This window comes from Oncorhynchus mykiss, chromosome 23 (genome assembly GCF_013265735.2).
Source record: "Oncorhynchus mykiss isolate Arlee chromosome 23, USDA_OmykA_1.1, whole genome shotgun sequence".
NCBI lineage: Eukaryota > Metazoa > Chordata > Actinopteri > Salmoniformes > Salmonidae > Oncorhynchus > Oncorhynchus mykiss.
Genome location: NC_048587.1, coordinates 25916904 through 25934341, shown reverse-complemented (window position 1 = coordinate 25934341; position 17438 = coordinate 25916904). Strand labels below are relative to the sequence as shown.

Below are 17438 nucleotides of genomic sequence, written 5' to 3'. Positions count from 1 at the left end.
GCGTTGGACAGACCTCAGCGTGGGAGCCTCTTGTTTTAGTTTCTGTCTGTAGGCAGGGATCAACAAAATGGAGTCGTGGTCAGCTTTTCCGAAAGGGGGGCGGGGCAGGGCCTTATATGCGTCGCGGAAGTTAGAGTAACAATGGTCCAAGGTCTTTCCTCCCCTGGTTGCGCAATCGATATGCTGATAAAATTTGGGGAGTCTTGTTTTCAGATTAGCCTTGTTAAAATCCCCAGCTACAATGAATGCAGCCTCCGGATAAATTGTTTCCAGTTTGCAGAGAGTTAAATAAAGTTTGTTCAGAGCCATCGATGTGTCTGCTTGGGGGGGGATATATACGGCTGTGATTATAATCGAAGAGAATTCTCTTGGTAGATAATGCGGTCTACATTTGATTGTGAGGAATTCTAAATCAGGTGAACAGAAGGATTTGAGTTCCTGTATGTTTCTTTCATCGCACCATGTCACGTTAGTCATAAGGCATACGCCCCCGCCCCTCTTTTTACCAGAAAGATGTTTTTTCCTGTCTGCGCGATGCGTGGAGAAACCTGTTGGCTGCACCGCTTCGGATAGCGTCTCTCCAGTAAGCCACGTTTCCGTGAAGCAAAGAACGTTACAGTCTCTGATGTCCCTCTGGAATGCTACCCTTGCTCGGATTTCATCAACCTTGTTGTCAAGAGACTGGACATTGGCAAGAAGAATGCTAGGGAGTGGTGCGCGCTGTGCCCGTCTCCGGAGTCTGACCAGAAGACCGCCTCGTTTCCCTCTCTTTCGGAGTCGTTTTTTTGGGTCGCTGCATAGGATCCACTCCGTTGTCCTGTTTGTAAGGCAGAACACAGGATCCGCGTCGCGAAAAACATATTCTTGGTCGTACTGATGGTGAGTTGATGCTGATCTTATATTCAGTAGTTCTTCTCGACTGTATGTAATGAAACCTAAGATGACCTGGGGTACTAATGTAAGAAATAACACGTAAAAAAACAAAAAACTGCATAGTTTCCTAGGAACGCGAAGCGAGGCGGCCATCTCTGTCGGCGCCGGAAGTAGGATCAAATTCGTTAATGTGCCCATTCATTAGTGGGACTTTTGAATTAGAGAAAACAGTTGTCATTCTCTGGAGTTATTGAACATTTTTATTGTATAAATCTCCAAGATAATTATTATTATTCATTTGAGAGAAAAAGTCAAGAGATTGCATGTCTTTTTTAAGGAAATCATATGAGCAAATATAAAATGTTATACATATGGCATTGCTATAAATGAAAAAATTCCAGATAATTTAAATATTCCATGCGTTCCTATCGCTCTGGATAGTTCCAGAGAACCGTTAGCCGGCGTTCGAGAGCGGTAGGTAGCCTAGTGGACTAGTAACCGAAAGGTTACCAGATCGAATCCCCGAGTTGACAAGGTAAAAATCTAGGCCGTCATTGAAAACAATAATTTGTTCTTAATGTTCTTAAAGGACTTGCCTAGTTAAATAAAGGTAAAACATTTTATAAAAGCAGAGTGGTCTTCTTCTGGGACGTAATTTGGGAAGTGGGTGGGACGTTCATGTAAATAAATCATTGAAATAAACAGTCGCATGAACCATGCAGAATTTGAAAGATGTATTTATTGTTCTGCTAATTTGCCATTGTTTATGTCAATGCTTGAAATAGGTTTAAAGCAGGGTCACAGTCTGTCGTTGGTAAAATAGTCATGATGATTGATGGTGGTCTAGAACTTCCATCGATTACCTTTTTAATAACCTGCCCTTTACTGCAGACTGCTGCAGTATATCTTTTTTTAAATCCCAAATATGACGTCATCCTAATGTCCCTTAAAGATATACAGCTGAGATACAGACGTAAACAAATTACATGACGGTGGCTCCGGGAATGGGGTGTAATGTAATATTCCGTGGTACATAATTTAAGCCAAGACTGCAGAAATTAATTACGGTTTCATATTATTTTGACTTCAGAGACGGCTAAAATAAAGCCACAGGTATAACAAAGAGTTATACATATTTGATTAAGCTTGTTAACTATTGGCAACGAACGACGTATTGCATAGCAAACAGGAGGAATATAAAAAAACGATCCAATTAGTTTGCCCGTTGAATCCAGGTGATAAATCCTTCTGCTTCTCTCTGGAGTGTATTTTTTTTCCAGTGTCCCCCCCACGCCGCCATTAAAAACCGACAGAACGGTGGTTGAAATTTGGGATTAAAAATATTTAAAGCCCTGGAGAGACTGCATCGGGGTTGTTGTTCTATTGCACAGGTCTCGGAGCTACGTACAAACGGAAACTTAAATATGTGTATTTTGACCAAATGAAAGCTTGACTTCGGGACATACAGATTGGGTTTCGTTGGGAAAGCGCGAGCGATATAACGTTAATGTTGGACTGAAGCTCAAGAGCGGTTTGTTGTGGTTGCGCGTTGGAGTGTAAACACAGGAAAAGGTAAAACACAGTTACATCTTTGGTTAAAACCAGCAGACGCCACTGTTAAATGTTAGCTAGATACAGTTGTCACCCCTTGTATGAGATTGTTTAGAACGAAAGCCATAACGTTACCTTTACTGCGATCATCATAGCTGCACTGAATAGATAACGTTAGCTGGGTACTTTACTGTACTGTAGTTGACTAGCTACACTAGATTATTTTCAAATGTGCTAACGTTGGTTAGAATTTGATTTGTCAAAAACAGTTTCATAAATTTAGAGACCAATGGGCACAACATTGTCTGTTTAAAAAATATTGCCTTAAACGAATGTGAATTTCGCCCTGCATATTAAAACTTTAGTCGTCTCGCAAATCTAAATTATTAGACAGACGCTAAATTAACTAGTTACAATAGTTAGTCTTGTAGTTGTGTTTTTACCATTGTTACTTTGTAAATAGCTAACTATAATCATCGTGGATTTTTATTCGACACGCCCAGCCCAATATGCAGTAGCAAAACTAGCTAATTACAGTAGTTGACTTGTTACATTGCTCAATTGAAATAAATAGACACACTGCACATATGCTTCTTTTTGTTTTTTTAAACCAATCAGGTAGCTAGCTACCAATCCAGGCTATATAGATAGACAGCGAGGCGTGGCTTCACGTGACCACATCCCGGAGTAGGTACAGGCATAGGGTACTCATGTTGCTCTGATGTCATTTGTCGAACTTTGGTGGCCTCTTAAGCAAACTACTGACACTTTTACATTTCCATAAACGTGTTCAGCAGCATCACGTGTTGTTATTAATATGCGGGGCTGTCATGACAATAATTGCTAGCTAACAGAAAAGATAATAAAACTGTCGCATTATACTTACTTCACTGTTTGTTTTTAGCCGGATAGCGAGAAATGTATCTCTATCTAATTCACTAGTCAGATATGTTGCGTAACTACTACCTGCCCTTGAACGGTCTAGGTATTTAGAGAAGTGTATTCTTGTTGGATTGCTTATATGGCCTTTCAACTTGCCAGAGACCAGCTGGGGAGACAACCCTACCAAATGGCCCAAATTAGCCAATGTTGATACCTACACCTAACGTTACATAGCGGAATCTCCAGTTTTGCATAAATATACAAATGCGGAAGAATATTATAGCTGTTATTTGGACTATACAGCTCACTAGTCCTAACTACAAGGGAACTAGCAAGCTGTATGCAATACATCCAGAGATGTTTGATTGGGTTCCAGTCCAGGCTCTGGCTGGGCCACTCAAGGACATTTAGAGACATGTCCCGAAGCCACTCCTGAGTTGTCTTAGCTGTGGGATTAGGGTTGTTGTCCTGTTGGAAGGTGAACTGGCGCCACAGTCTGAGGTCCTGCACACTCTGAGCAGGTTTTCATCAAAGAGCTCTCTGTACTTTGCTCTATTCATCTTTCCCTCGATCCTCACTAGTCTCCTAGTCCCTGCCGCTGAAAAACATCCCCACAGCATGATGCTGCCATCACCATGTTTCACCGTAGGGATGGTGCCAGGTCTCCTCCTGACGTGACTCTTTGGCATTCAGGCCGAAGAGTTCAATCTTGGTTTCATCAGACCAGTGAATCTTGTTTCTCATGGTCTCAGAGTCCTTTAGGTGCCTTTTGGTCAACTTCAAGTGGGCTGTCATGTGCCTTTTACTGAAGAGTGGCTTCCGTCTGGCTACTTTACCATAAAGGCCTAATTGGTGGAGTGCTGCAGAGATGGTTGTCCTTCTGGAAGGTTCTCCCATCTCCACAGAGGAAATCTGGAGCTCTGTCAGTGACCTTCGGGTTCTTGGTCACCTCCCTGACCAAGGACCTTTTCCCCCCCGATTGCTTATTTTGGCCAGGTAGCCAGCTCTAGGAAAAGTCATGGTGGTTCCAAACATCTTCCATTTAAGAATGATTGAGGCCACTGTGTTCTTGGGGACATTCAATGCTGCAGACATTTGTGGGTACCTTTCCCCAGATCCGTGCATTGACACAATCCTGTCTCTGAGCTCTACGGACAATTCCTTCGACCTCATGGCTTGGTTTTTGCTCTGACATGCACTGTCAACTGTGGGACCTTATATAGACAGGTGTGTTCCTTTCCAAATCATATCCAATCAATTGAATTTACCACAGGTGGACTCCAATCAAGTTGTAGAAACATCTCAGGGATGATCAATGGAAACAGGGTGCACTTGAGCTCAATTTGAGGCTCATAGCAAAGGGTCTGAATACTTATGTAAATAAGGTATTTCTGTGTATTTCTAAAACATTTGCTACATTTTCTAAACTGTTTTTGATTTGTCTTAATGGGGTATTGTGTGTAGATTGAGGATTTTTATTTAATCAATTTTAGAATAAGGCAGTAATGTAACGAAATGTGGGAAAAGTCAAGGGGTCTGTAGACTTTCCGAATGTGCTGTAATATCCTGAAACCATGAGGTTCATCTAACCTGGTCCTTGAACAGTTGATTCAACTTAATTTTGTGGTCTTTTTCTCGTACTAATTATTGTCATGACAACCAAGTATATTAATAACGACACATGATGCTGCTGAAAACATTTATGGAAATGTAAAAGTGTCAGCTTTTCGAGCAGGGCTAGCTAGTTAGTCTGGAGACGTCGCTTGGCCCCATAATTGTGACATACATTCCATGCGACAATCTCTGTTCATGCTAACATTTTTACATTTAGAATGAAAGTGTTTTTAGGTATGATGTAGATTGTTCATTTAAGATGAAGTAGAAGTATGTTAAAAATGACCAACCAAACATATCCATAATGATTAAAAAAAACACAAAAAAACAGCCATTGTCAGGTTGAGTAAAGCAGGCAATTTATCATAGGAGTAACAGGGTACCCTATGGCTGTACCCCACTTGGGGGTGTGGTCGCATTAAGCCATGCCTAGCCGTGTGTATCTATGCTTGTGGTGGTTTCAACTTTCAAATGTAAGTTACTCCTCAACCTGGTTTTACAGCCTTTTTAAATATGTGCTGAAATGCATCTCACAGCATTTTGCATTTTGTTGTAATAATAGCTAGCTGCCTGTCTGAATTTCTTGTAATCGCAAACATTTCACTAATATTAATTTTGCATGGTGTTGGTTTTTGTCAAGGAATATTTCAAACATATTGAATAAGAACAATTCACTTTTTGTCACATGCTTAGTAAACAATGGGTGTAGACGATCCGTGAAAATTTCAGAGTGCAGAGTAGACTGTTTTGCACTTATCTAGGACCAACCTATCCCACCCCAATCGAGAACCTTTTAGATAGTTTAACCAAATAAAAACCTATCTGACGGGCCTAGGTCAGAGCTAGGGGCAACTTCTCAACTGCATTGTTAAAGGTAGACTCAGCGACATGACGTAGGTGCATAAAGTAAACAGCATAGTGGGTCAATATCTGCAAAAACGAACAGCGTTGAAGCGCAGAGGGCTCTCCACAGTGATTTCAGTCTACGCAAAGTTTTAAAAAATCACACCACACAAAGTACGAAGATCTGGCCTCCCGAGTGGCACAGCGGTCTAAGGCACTGCATCGCAGTACTAGAGGCGTCAATACAGATCCGGGTTCGATCCCGGGCTGTGACGCAGCCGACCGCTACCCAGACACCCATGAGGCGGGGCACAATTGGCCCAGCATCATCCGGGTTAGAGGAGGGTTTGGCTGGCCGGTATGTTCTTGTCCCTTTCCGCTCTAGCGACTCCTGTGGCGGGCCGGGCGCATGCACGCTGACACGGTCGCCAGTTGTACGGTGTTTCCTCAGACACATTGGTACGGCTGGCAACCAGGTTAATTGAGCAGTGTGTCAAGAAGCAGTGTGGCGTGGCATGGTCATGTTTCGGAGGATACATGGCTCTCGACCTCTCCCGAGTCTGTACGGGAGTTGCAGCGATGGAACAACTACCAGTTGGATATCACGAAATTGGGGAGGAAAAGGGGTAAAAAGTGCCAACAAAAAAGTATGAATAATTAAGAAGAGAGCTCCATCGGAATTAAAGACTTTGGAGCCTTGAAACTTCCCAGCTATTTTGGTCCTGTACCTGCCATGCCATACCAGCGTGAAGCAAACCTACACAAATGAGCAGAAACTGTGTCCCTGTGATAGCGAAGTCTTGAATCTCGCTCATTGCAACATCTGCGGTGTTGCTCGTGGCAACATCATTTCGCTGAGTCTACCTTTTTAAGGTTCATTATTGGCATGAGTTTGAGTGTTGTGTTGTCTGGTGTTTGGTTTCATCTGTCAGGTAACACTGCTCTGTAGGGCACATTTGCTCTGTATTTCCGGATGTGTTTACAGTATCAGTTTTAAGAGGCATGTGGGCAGAAGATTGGGTCGCAGCCTCTTGGCTTCTTGCTATGTGGGTTAATCTGCACTGAGCCTCTCAGTGCGTTAAATCAAAGCCTAAGAATTTGTGCCAGGTCAAGAGCGCACATCGTAGCTGTTTGAGCATGGTTGATGAAATACAAGTAGCTTTCTTAGTTTTTGTGTCAGAGTTGCGAGGTCTCTAATATCAGATCTGTTACTCTCTAATAGATTAGGCTTAACTAGCCTAACTGTTTTTGTTTTCCTTTAAAACATGACATCCATTTAAAGTCTAAATGTGTATATTAGATCTATCTGTGATTTTTATTCTGTGTGTTTCTCCATGTGTCACAGTGCAGTCACTCTGATGATTTTAAAAGACCAGTATGGCCCCTCACCCTATCCTGTGTTTCTGTTGTTACCCTAGCATCCTGCTTGCCTGTGTGATCTCCTTGAGTGAAGCTGCCAACCAGAGTCCCTCCCAGCAGCAGCCATCACCCAGCGGTGGAGTGACGATGACTGAGCTGGGTGCCAAGTGGGCCTGTGAGTACTGCACGTTTGAGAACTGGCCTTCTGCCATCAAGTGCACCATGTGCCGCGCCCAGAGGCCCAGTGGGGGTGCCATCATCACCGAGGAGCCCTTTCGGAGCACCCCTGGCCTGGACTCCAGCCACCAGTGGGAACGTCTGAGTCACAGCAACAACCCACCCCAGGGAGGCTCCAGTCTCCTAATCTGCCCGGACTCCAGTGCCCGCCCCCGTGTCCGCATCACAGATTCCCCCGAGCCCCCCTCCAGCAAATGGTCCTGCCATATGTGCACCTACTTAAACTGGCCCTGTGCCATTCGCTGCACTCAGTGTCTGTGCCAGCGGCATCAGGGACATCAGCAGGAGCAGCGCCACCAGGGGCTGGCACAGCAGCCACGCATTTCCACCGAGTCACCCCAGACCTCAGGCTCAGGATGCCGACCCACACCCCCATCCACCCCTACGGACCCCTGCGAGGAGTATAACGACCGCAACCGCCTCAACACCCATGCCCAGCACTGGACCTGTGCCTCCTGCACTTATGCAAACTGGCCTAAAGCGTGCAAATGTGTGGTGTGTGACCACTCCAGGCACAAGAGCTTGGCAAAACCCATCGAACTGGCCTTGAAGCCCGAGAACCTACCACCCTCCATACTCAACGAGCAGGACAGTGACAACAGGAGGGGGGGGTTGGGAAGGGGCGGAAGTGGAGTAGTGGGGTGCTGCGGCAGCCAGAGGAGGTCCCCGCCCACCTCCAAGCGGGAGGTGGAGGCTAAAATGGACTTTCAGAGGAACGAGCTGGCATTGGGAGCCGGAATTGGGAGCATAGAGGAGCGGCAGGTGGACTTTAAGAGGCTTAAACAGATGAAGAACAGGATGAGGAGGACTGACTGGTTGTTTCTCAATGCTTGTGCAGGTGAGTCAGTGCGTGAGTGGATGCAAGGAAATCGATGTTATCTCCAATCCTGTTTATTTCTCTGCATTGCCTGCTGTGGAGAATGTTATGGTTGAGAAACAACTCCCCTGTATTTATGTACTTCTGTTGTGAAATGGGAGTTATTCATTATACATTTTATGCAGTGAGTTAACAGATTCCCTGCTCATGCTCTGAGAGGAGAGGCTGCAGCCTGTGCAAGCTGAGTGGGTGGATGGATGAACAGTTAGGAACTGCTGTGTTGACTCAAGCCAGAGGTTGAGTTCCTGTCTGACTACAGTGCAGATGAATGCCATATAGGTACCATATCAGCTAACCACATCATAAGATATAGCAATATGTCAGGCTGGAACTCAACCATAGTCTTTTGGTTCATTATGTTCCTCCAACCCTTACCCTCACCTGACAGATATTCTTGTTTGCTAGACTGAACAGACTGTTTGTCTTTCTGTAAACTAGGGTACCAGTATTTCCTACACTGGACAACTTGTTATAGCTGTTGATAAATCATTGATGATAATCTGCCATTTTTTTTGTCATTAATGTCATTACATTAAGATTAAATCTGCTGTTTTAACCCAGGATGGTGCCGACAGACCTGGCAGCTCTGCTTCTTGCTCCTAAGCAACTTTGCAGTATTTGTTTTTGTGTGTACTCTCTTACATTATTAGCCCAGATTTTTTGTGTTATTAAATACAAATAACTTTGGGATATCAGAGCGGTGGTAACTCACCAACATTCCGAATTACATTATTGAACTGCTCCAAGTCTCCACCGGCGGAGAAGAGGTATTCAGAATGAACTTCTAGTCCGACTCAGAAGGCGGGCACACCATCCACCGTTTCCGAGTATATTACTTGCCAATGTTCCGTCTCTGGACAATAAAGTAGATGAGCTCAAGGCGAGGATATCCTTCTAGAGAGACATACTCTGTTTCACAGAATGTTTTCAAGGAATCCCTGTCCATATGTAACAGTATAACTTTAGTCCGTCCCCTCGCCCCTACCTGGGCTCGAACCAGGGACCCTCTGCACACACAGATAAGTCACCCACGAAGCATCGTTACCCATCGCTTCACAAAAGCCGCGGCCCTTGCAGAGCAAGGGGTACAACTACTTCAGGTCTCAGAGCGAGTGACGTCACCGATTGAAACACTATTAGCGCGCACCACCGCTAACTAGCTAGCCATTTCACATCGGTTGCACATACAGCCAGCTGGGTTCTCAGTTCATCGTGCAGACAGGAATAAATAACTTTCCGTGAAGAAGGCGGGGGTGTATGCTTCATGATTAACCACTCATGGTGTGATTGTGCAAACATACAGAAACTCAAGTCCTTTTGTTCATCCGACCTAGAATACCACACAATCAAATGCTGATCGTATTACCTCCCAAGATAATTCTCTTTTGGTTATAGTCACAGCCGTGTATATTCCCCCTCAAGCCGATACCACGAGGGCCTCAAAGAACTACACTGGACGTTATGCAAACTGGAAATCACATATCCTGAGGCCGCATTTATTGTAGCTGGGGATTTTAAGAAAGCAAATTTGAGGAAAAGGCTACTGAAGTTCTATCAGCACATTGACTGTAGTACTCACTCAGGAAAAACACTAGATCACTGCTACTTGACTTTTCAAGATGTCTACAAGGCCCTCCCCCACCCTCCCTTTTGCAAATAAGACTCCATTTTGCTTCTCCCTTCCTATAGGCAGAAACTCGAAAGGAAGTACCCGTGCTAAGGTCTAGTCAACACTGGTCTGCCCAATCGGAATCCATGCTTCCAAGATTGTTTTGATCACGCAAACTGGGATATGTTCCGGGTAGCCTTTGAGAATAACATTGACACTTATAAGGGATGTCTTTCCCATGGTGACTATAAAAAAAAACTACCCAAACTAGAAACCATGGATAGACGGCAGAATTCGCGCAAAGCTGAAAGTGCAACCCACTGCATTTAACCACTGGGAATATGGTCAAATACAAACAGTGTAGTTATTCCCTCCGTAAGGCAAACAGGCAAAATGTCAGTATAGAGGCAAAGGAGTTGCAATTCAAATGGCTCTGACACGAGACGTATGTGGAAGGATCTACAAACAGTCACGGATTACAAAGGGAAAACCAGCCACGCCGCGGACACCGACGTCTTGCTCCCAGACAAGCTAAACACCTTCTTAGCCTGCTTTGAGGATAACGCAGTGCCACCGACACGGCCCGCTCTCATTCTCTGTGGCCGAATGTGAGTACGATGTTTTAAGCATGTTAACCCTTGCAATGGTGTTGGCCTAGACGGCATCCTAGCCGCGTCCTCAGAGAATGCGCAGACCAGTTGGCTGGAGTGTTTTAAAGACATATTCAATCTCTCCCTATCCCAGTCTGCTGTACCCAAGAAAGCAAAGGTAGCTGAGCTAAATGACTACTGCTCCATAGCACTCACTTCTGTCATCATGAAGTGCTTTGTGAGGCTAGTTAAGGATCATATAAACCTCTACCTTAACTGACATACTAGACCCACTTCAATTTACTTACCGCCCCAATAGATTCACAGACAATGCAATTGCCATTGCACTGCACACAGCCCTATCCCATCTGGACAAGAGGAATACCTACGTCAGAATGTTGTTCATTGACTATAGCTCAGCATTCAACACCATAGTACCCTCCAAGCTCATCATTAAGTTTGGGGCCCTGGATCTGAACCCCGCCCTGTGCAACTGGGTCCTGGACTTCCTGATGGGCCTCCCTCAGATGGTGAAGGTAGGAAACAACACTTCCACTTTGCTGATCCTCAACACAGGGGCCCCAGAAATGTGCGTGCTCAGCCCCCTCCTGTACTCCCTCCATGACTGCATGACCATGTACGCCTCCAACTCAATCATCAAGTTTGCAGACGACAGTACAGTAGTAGTCCTGATTACCAACAATGAAGAGACCGCCTACAGGGAGGAGGTGAGGGCCCTGGCTGAGTGGTGCCAAGAAAGTAACCTCTCCCTCAACATCAACAAAACAAAGGAGCTGATTGGGGATTTCAGGAAACCGCAGAGGGAGCACGCCCCTATCCACATCGACGGGACCACGGTGAAGGTGGAAAGCTTCAATTTCCTTGGCGTTCACATCACTGACAATCTGAAATGGTCCACCCACACAGACAGTTTTGTGAACAACCTTTTTTTTTTTTAGGAGGCTGAAGAAATTTGGCTTGGCCCCAAAGACCCTCACAAACTTTTACAGATGGATAATTAAGAGCATCCTGTCGAGCTGTATCACCGCCTAGTACGGCAACTGCACCGCCCGCAACCGCAGGGGTCTCCAGAGGATGGTACGGCATGCCCAACGCATCAGCGGGGGCACACTGTCTACAGCACCCAATGTCATGAGAAGGCCAAGAAGATCCTCAACGACCTCAGCCACCCGAACCACGGCCTGTTCCCCCCGCTGTCATCCAGAAGCGAGGACAGTACAGGTGCATCAAAGCTGGGACCAAGAGACTGATACTGCTTTACTCATCTCATATGTATATACTGTATTTTACTGTATTTCATCAATGCCACTCCGACATTGCTCGTCCTAATAATTATATATTTCTTAATTCCATTCTTTTACTTTTTAGATGTGTGTATTGTTGTGAATTCTTAGATACTACTGCACTGTTGGAGCTATGAACACAAGCATTTCGCTACACCTGCAAGAACACCTGCTAAATATGTGTATGTGACCAATAAAATTTAGATTTGAACTCTTGTTTAATTATTTCTCATGGTTTACAAATAACTTTTAACCTTTCTGTCCTGGCATTTATGGCAGTGTAAGTTGTTTATGCCATATATTAATCAGTTAAATTAGACATTGAACTTGAACCCTGTGACAATCCTGGCTCTAGCTGTTGGACAGTTAAAAAAAATATATGGACATTTCAGAAATGCAGTGTAACATTTTAGTGTCTGTTTATGTTATGTGGTGAACACAGTTTATGGGCACACAAATCCCCCAAAATCAATGCTATTGCAAAATCAAATTCTTCTAACCAGAATGCCTCTTCAATATTTATGCATATTTACTTGTTAGATGCACATTTGGGGTTGCGCTGTTTAATTACGCCATGATATTTTCACACCATCTGATCCAGGAAGGAGTTTTCTGAATGACAGTCAAGTGACGAACAGCTGTTGTGATAGCGCATGTGATGCAACAACAGCCCAAGTGCTGGAAAAAAAAGGTGTTTGCGAGGAATGTCCCAAATATTTTGGTGTCTCATTCGTTACGCCGGTGAAGACAGTTGTGCCTGGATTCACGTTGGATCTAATATCTCTAGTGAATTGATGTTGATCATCAGTTCTCTGCTTGATTTACAGCAGGTTCTCATTAGAATTAATAGAGAAAGCATCAAGGTAATGAGTTCATGTTTTTGTGCCTCGGATTGGACACTACTGTGTGCAATTGTGTAGGATAGACTATTGCGCAACACCCAACGCTATTCCTATGAATTATTCTGGATATAATGACGACAAATTACATAGAGAGCATAGTGGGCTTATTCACACTTATCTGACCAGGTTTGCACACACTGCAGCGAGGATTTTGTCCCACTCCTCCATACAGACCTTCTCCAGATCCTTCAGGTTTTGGGGCTGTCGCTGGGCAGTCGTCCTGTCCCCTTTTGCAGAAAAGCATCCCCAAAGAATGATGTTTCCACCTCCATGATTCACGTTTGGGATGGTGTTCTTGGGGTTGTACTCCTCCTTATTTTTCCTCCAAACACGACGAGTGGAGTTTAGCTTTATTTTTGTCTCATCAGACCACATGACCTTCTCCCATTCCTCCTCTGGATCATCCAGATGGTCATTGACAAACTTCAGATGGGCCTGGACATGCACTGGCTTGAGCAGGGGGACCTTGCGTGCGCTGCAGGATGTTAATCCATGACGGCGTAGTGTGTTACTAATGTTTTCTTTGAGATTGTGGTCCCAGCTCTCTTCGGGTCATTGACCAGGTCCTGCCGTGTAGTTCTGGGCTGATCCCTCACCTTCCTCATGATCATTGATGCCCCACGAGGTGAGATCTTGCATGGAGCCCCAGAACGAGGGTGATTGACCGTCATCTTGAACTTCTTCCATTTTCTAATAATTGCGCCAACAGATGTTGCCTTCTCACCAAGCTGCTTGCCTATTGTCCTGTAGCCCATCCCAGCTTTGTTCAGGTCTACAATTTTTATCCCTGATGTCCTTACACAGCTCTCTGGTCTTGGCCATTGTGGAGAGGTTGGCGTCTGTTTGATTGAGTGTGTGGACAGGTGTCTTTTATACAGGTAACGAGTTCAAACAGGTGCAGTTAATACAGTTAGTAAGTGGAGAACAGGAGGGCTTCTTAAAGAAAAACGAACAGGTCTGTGAGCCGGAATTCTTACTGGTTGGTAGGTGATCAAATACTTATGTCATGCATTAAAATGCAAATTAATTACTTAAAAATCATACAATGTGATTTTCTGGATTTTTGTTTTAGATTCCGTCTCACAGTTGAAGTGTACCTATGATAAAAATGACAGACCTCTACATGCTTTGTAAGTAGGAAAGCCTGCAAAATCGGCAGTGTATCAAATACTTGTTCTTCCCAGTGTAGATGTTTTTTTGCATTGGATATATTGACCATATCATATGGAGACAAAAACATAAACCTTTTACCTTTTATAAGTAGACATATTTTCAAATGATTACATCCTTCCAATATAAATTTTAAAGAACTATTTAGTTATGAATTTAACTTTAATTAAATGAGTTGATTCTTTACGAGATGATTTCACTGAACAACAAAATAAAGAATATTGAATGATCCCCAATGAGCATCTCCCAAAAACGTTTTCAACATTCAATGGCTTCCACTCTCAGGCTTCCATGTCTTCTCCCTTGACCTCCTCAATGTCCACCTCTTGAACATCAGACTGAGGCCTTATCTTCTTAGGGCTGAGATCCTGCTAACGGGATCGATATGACAACAGCCAGGGAAAGTGCAGGGCGCCAAATTCAAAACAACAGAAATCCCATAATTATAATTCCTCAAACATAGAAGTACGCTTCTTGTTAATCCCACCACAGAGTCGGATTTCAAATAGGCTTTACGGCGAAAGCACCACAAACGATTATGTTAGGTCAGACCCAAGTCACAGAAAAATGTCCAGTAGTTCCAAAATCATCCGGTGATTTTGCAGAGAGCCACATCAATTTACAGAAATTCTCATAATAAATGTTGATGAAAATACAAGTGTTATGCATGGAACTTTCTCCTTTAATGCAACCGCTGTGACAGATTTCAATAAAGCTTTACGGAAAAAGCTAACCATGCAATAATCTTGAGTACTGCGCTCAGAGACCAAACAAGCGAAAAAGATATCCCCCATATTGTGCAGTCAACAGAAGTCGAATATCATTATAAATATTTACTTACCTTTGATCTTCATCAGAATGCACTCCCAGGAATCCCAGTTCCACAATAAATGTTTGTTTTGTTCGATAATGTCCAACATTTATGTCCAAATAGATAATTTTGTTAGCGCATTTTGTAAACAAATCCAAAGTCACGAAGCGTGTTCACTAGGAGCAGACGAAATGTCAACAAGTTCCGTTAGTCCGTAGAAACGTGTCAAACGATGTATAGAATCACTCTTTAGGATGTTTTTAACATAAATCTTCAGTAATGTTCCAACCGGAGAATTCCTTTTGTCTGAAGAAAAGCAATGGAACGCGAGCTACCTCTCACGTGAACGAGCATCATGAGCTTGTGGCAATCTGCCAGACCACTGACTCAGAGCCCTTATGAGCCCCTCCTTTACAGTAGAAGCCTCAAACAAGTTTCTAAAGACTGTTGACATCTAGTGGACGCCTTAGGAAGTGCAACATGACCAATATCCCACTGCATCTTCAATAGGGAATGAGTTGAAAAACGACCAACCTCAGATTTCCCACTTCCTTGTTGGATTTTTTCTCAGGTTTTTGCCTGCCATATGAGTTCTGTTATACTCACAGACATCATTCAAACAGTTTTAGAAACTTCAGAGTGTTTTCTATCCAAATGTACTAATAATATGCATATATTACCAACTGGGACTGAGTAGCAGGCAGTTTACTCTGGGCACCTTATTCATCCAAGCAACTCAATACTGCCCCCAGCCATAAGAAGTTATCTTCATTGTCACTTTCCAACCTTTTTGAGGATGGCTCATTGCCAGGCTCAAAAAGCCTCAAATTTGCCCAGATGGCCACCAATTTTTCAACCCTTGTATTGGTCAGCCTGTTGCGTTGATATGTGTTCCCAAACAAGGACCAGTTGCTCTCTGAGGAAGCTGATGTTGGTGGGATTTGGAGGATGATGGAGGCAACGGGAAAGAGCCTCAGATCCACAAAGTCCCTTCCACCAGGTGGCTGATGAGATATGTTGGCACGACTGCCATATTGCATCTCCATTCCAAAGCCCTTGCTTGGAAGTGCACTTTGCTTGGTGAGGTAGATTGCTGCTATAACTTGATGACCATTCACATACCTAACCATTTCATTTTCTCTCTTGTAGAGTGTATCATTGTTTTCAGTGCCATGATGTCCTTGAAGAGCAGATTCAATGCATGAGCAGCACGGCCAATGGGTGTGATGTGAGGGTAGGACTCCTCCACTTCAGACCAAGCAGCCTTCATGTTCGCAGCATTGTCTGTCACCAGTGCAAATACCTTATTTTGTCCAAGGTTATTGATGACTGCCTTCAGCTCATCTGCAATGTGGAGACCGGTGTGTCTGTTGTCCCTTGTGCCTCTGCTATTGAAGAATACTGGTTGAGGGGTGGAGATTATGTAGTTAATTATTCCTTGCCCACGAACATTCAACCACCCATCAGAGATGATTGCAACACAGTCTGCTTTCTCTATGATTTGCTTGATCTTCACTTGAACTCTGCGTCCAGCAAACTAGTGGATAAAGCATGTCTGGTTAGATGGGTGTATGCTGGGCGAAGAACATTCTGTAATCTCTTCCAATACACTGCCTGTGAGCATCGGAGGTGAACCAGTTGCATACACAGCTTGAGCAAGACATTCATCAGCATTTCTCTGACTACGTTCCTCCATTGAGTCAAAACAACTTCTGAGTCCAGGAGGACCATGAGATGTTGCTATCGATAAGGTGTCCGATTCATCATTTTCACCTCGAATAGAAGTATGACTTTTGTCAGAGGTTGCTTGTTGTGAGCGCTGAGGGAACTTTATGCACTTGGCCAGATGGTTCTGTGTCTTTGTTGCATTCTTCACATATGATTTGGCACAGTATTTGCAAATGTACACAGCTTTTCCTTCTGCATTAGCTGCAGTGAAATGTCTCCACACATCAGATAGTGCCCATGGCATTTTCTTATAAAGATTAGAAAAGTTAGATTAAACAACTCCTTTTGTAAGATAAATGTTTTAAAATGAAACGTACAGTTGAAGTCGGATGTTTACATACACCTTAGCCAACTACATTTAAACTCCAGTTTTTCACAATTGCTGACATTTAATCTGAGTAAAAATTCCCTGGTTTAGGTCAGTTAGGATCACCACTTTATTTTAAGAATGTGAAATGTCAGAATAATAGTAGAGAGAATGATTTATTTCAGACTTGTGGAGGTCTACAGTTTTTTTTCTGAGGTCTTTGCTGATTTATTTTGATTTTCCCATGATGTCAAGCAAAGAGGCACTGAGTTTGAAGGTAGGCCTTGAAATACATCCACAGGTACACCTCCAATTGACTCAAATTATGTCAATTAGCCTATCAGAAGCTTCTAAAGCCATGACATCATTTAATTGAATTTTCCAAGCTGTTGAAAGGCACAGTCAACTTAGTGTATGTAAACATCTGACCCACTAGAATTGTGATACAATGAATTATAAGTGACATAATCTGTCTGTAAACAATTGTTGGAAAACTTACCTGTGTCGTGCACAAAGTAGATGTCCTAACCGACTTGCCAAAACTATAGTTTGTTAACAAGAAATTTGTGGAGCAGTTGAAAAACGAGTTTTAATCACTCCAACCTAAGTGTATGTAAACTTATTGTGGGAAGCTTGTGGATGGCTACCAGAAACGGTTGATCCAAGTTAAACAATTTAAAGGCAATGCTACCAAATACTAATTGAGGGTATGTAAACTTCTGACCCACTGGGAATGTGATGAAAGTAATAAAAGCTGAAATAAATCATTATCTCTACTATT

The 17438-nt window shown here is 43.5% G+C and overlaps 1 protein-coding gene across 2 annotated transcripts in view; it reads left to right on the top strand.

Annotated features, from left to right (window-relative positions):
- The first annotated feature begins 1867 nt into the window (after nt 1–1867).
- LOC110502495 (ubiquitin thioesterase Zranb1) overlaps nt 1868–17438 on the top strand; it is a 47519-nt gene continuing 31948 nt past the window's right edge. Inside the window, exons 1-2 of one of the 2 annotated variants that reach the window (XM_036960039.1) lie at nt 1868–2445; nt 7182–8197. In XM_036960039.1, the coding sequence (XP_036815934.1) occupies nt 7270–8197 (928 nt within the window). In that variant the 5' untranslated portion in view covers nt 1868–2445; nt 7182–7269. The remainder of the gene's footprint in view (nt 2446–7181; nt 8198–17438) is intronic. The other variant, XM_021580551.2, reaches the window with a different exon arrangement.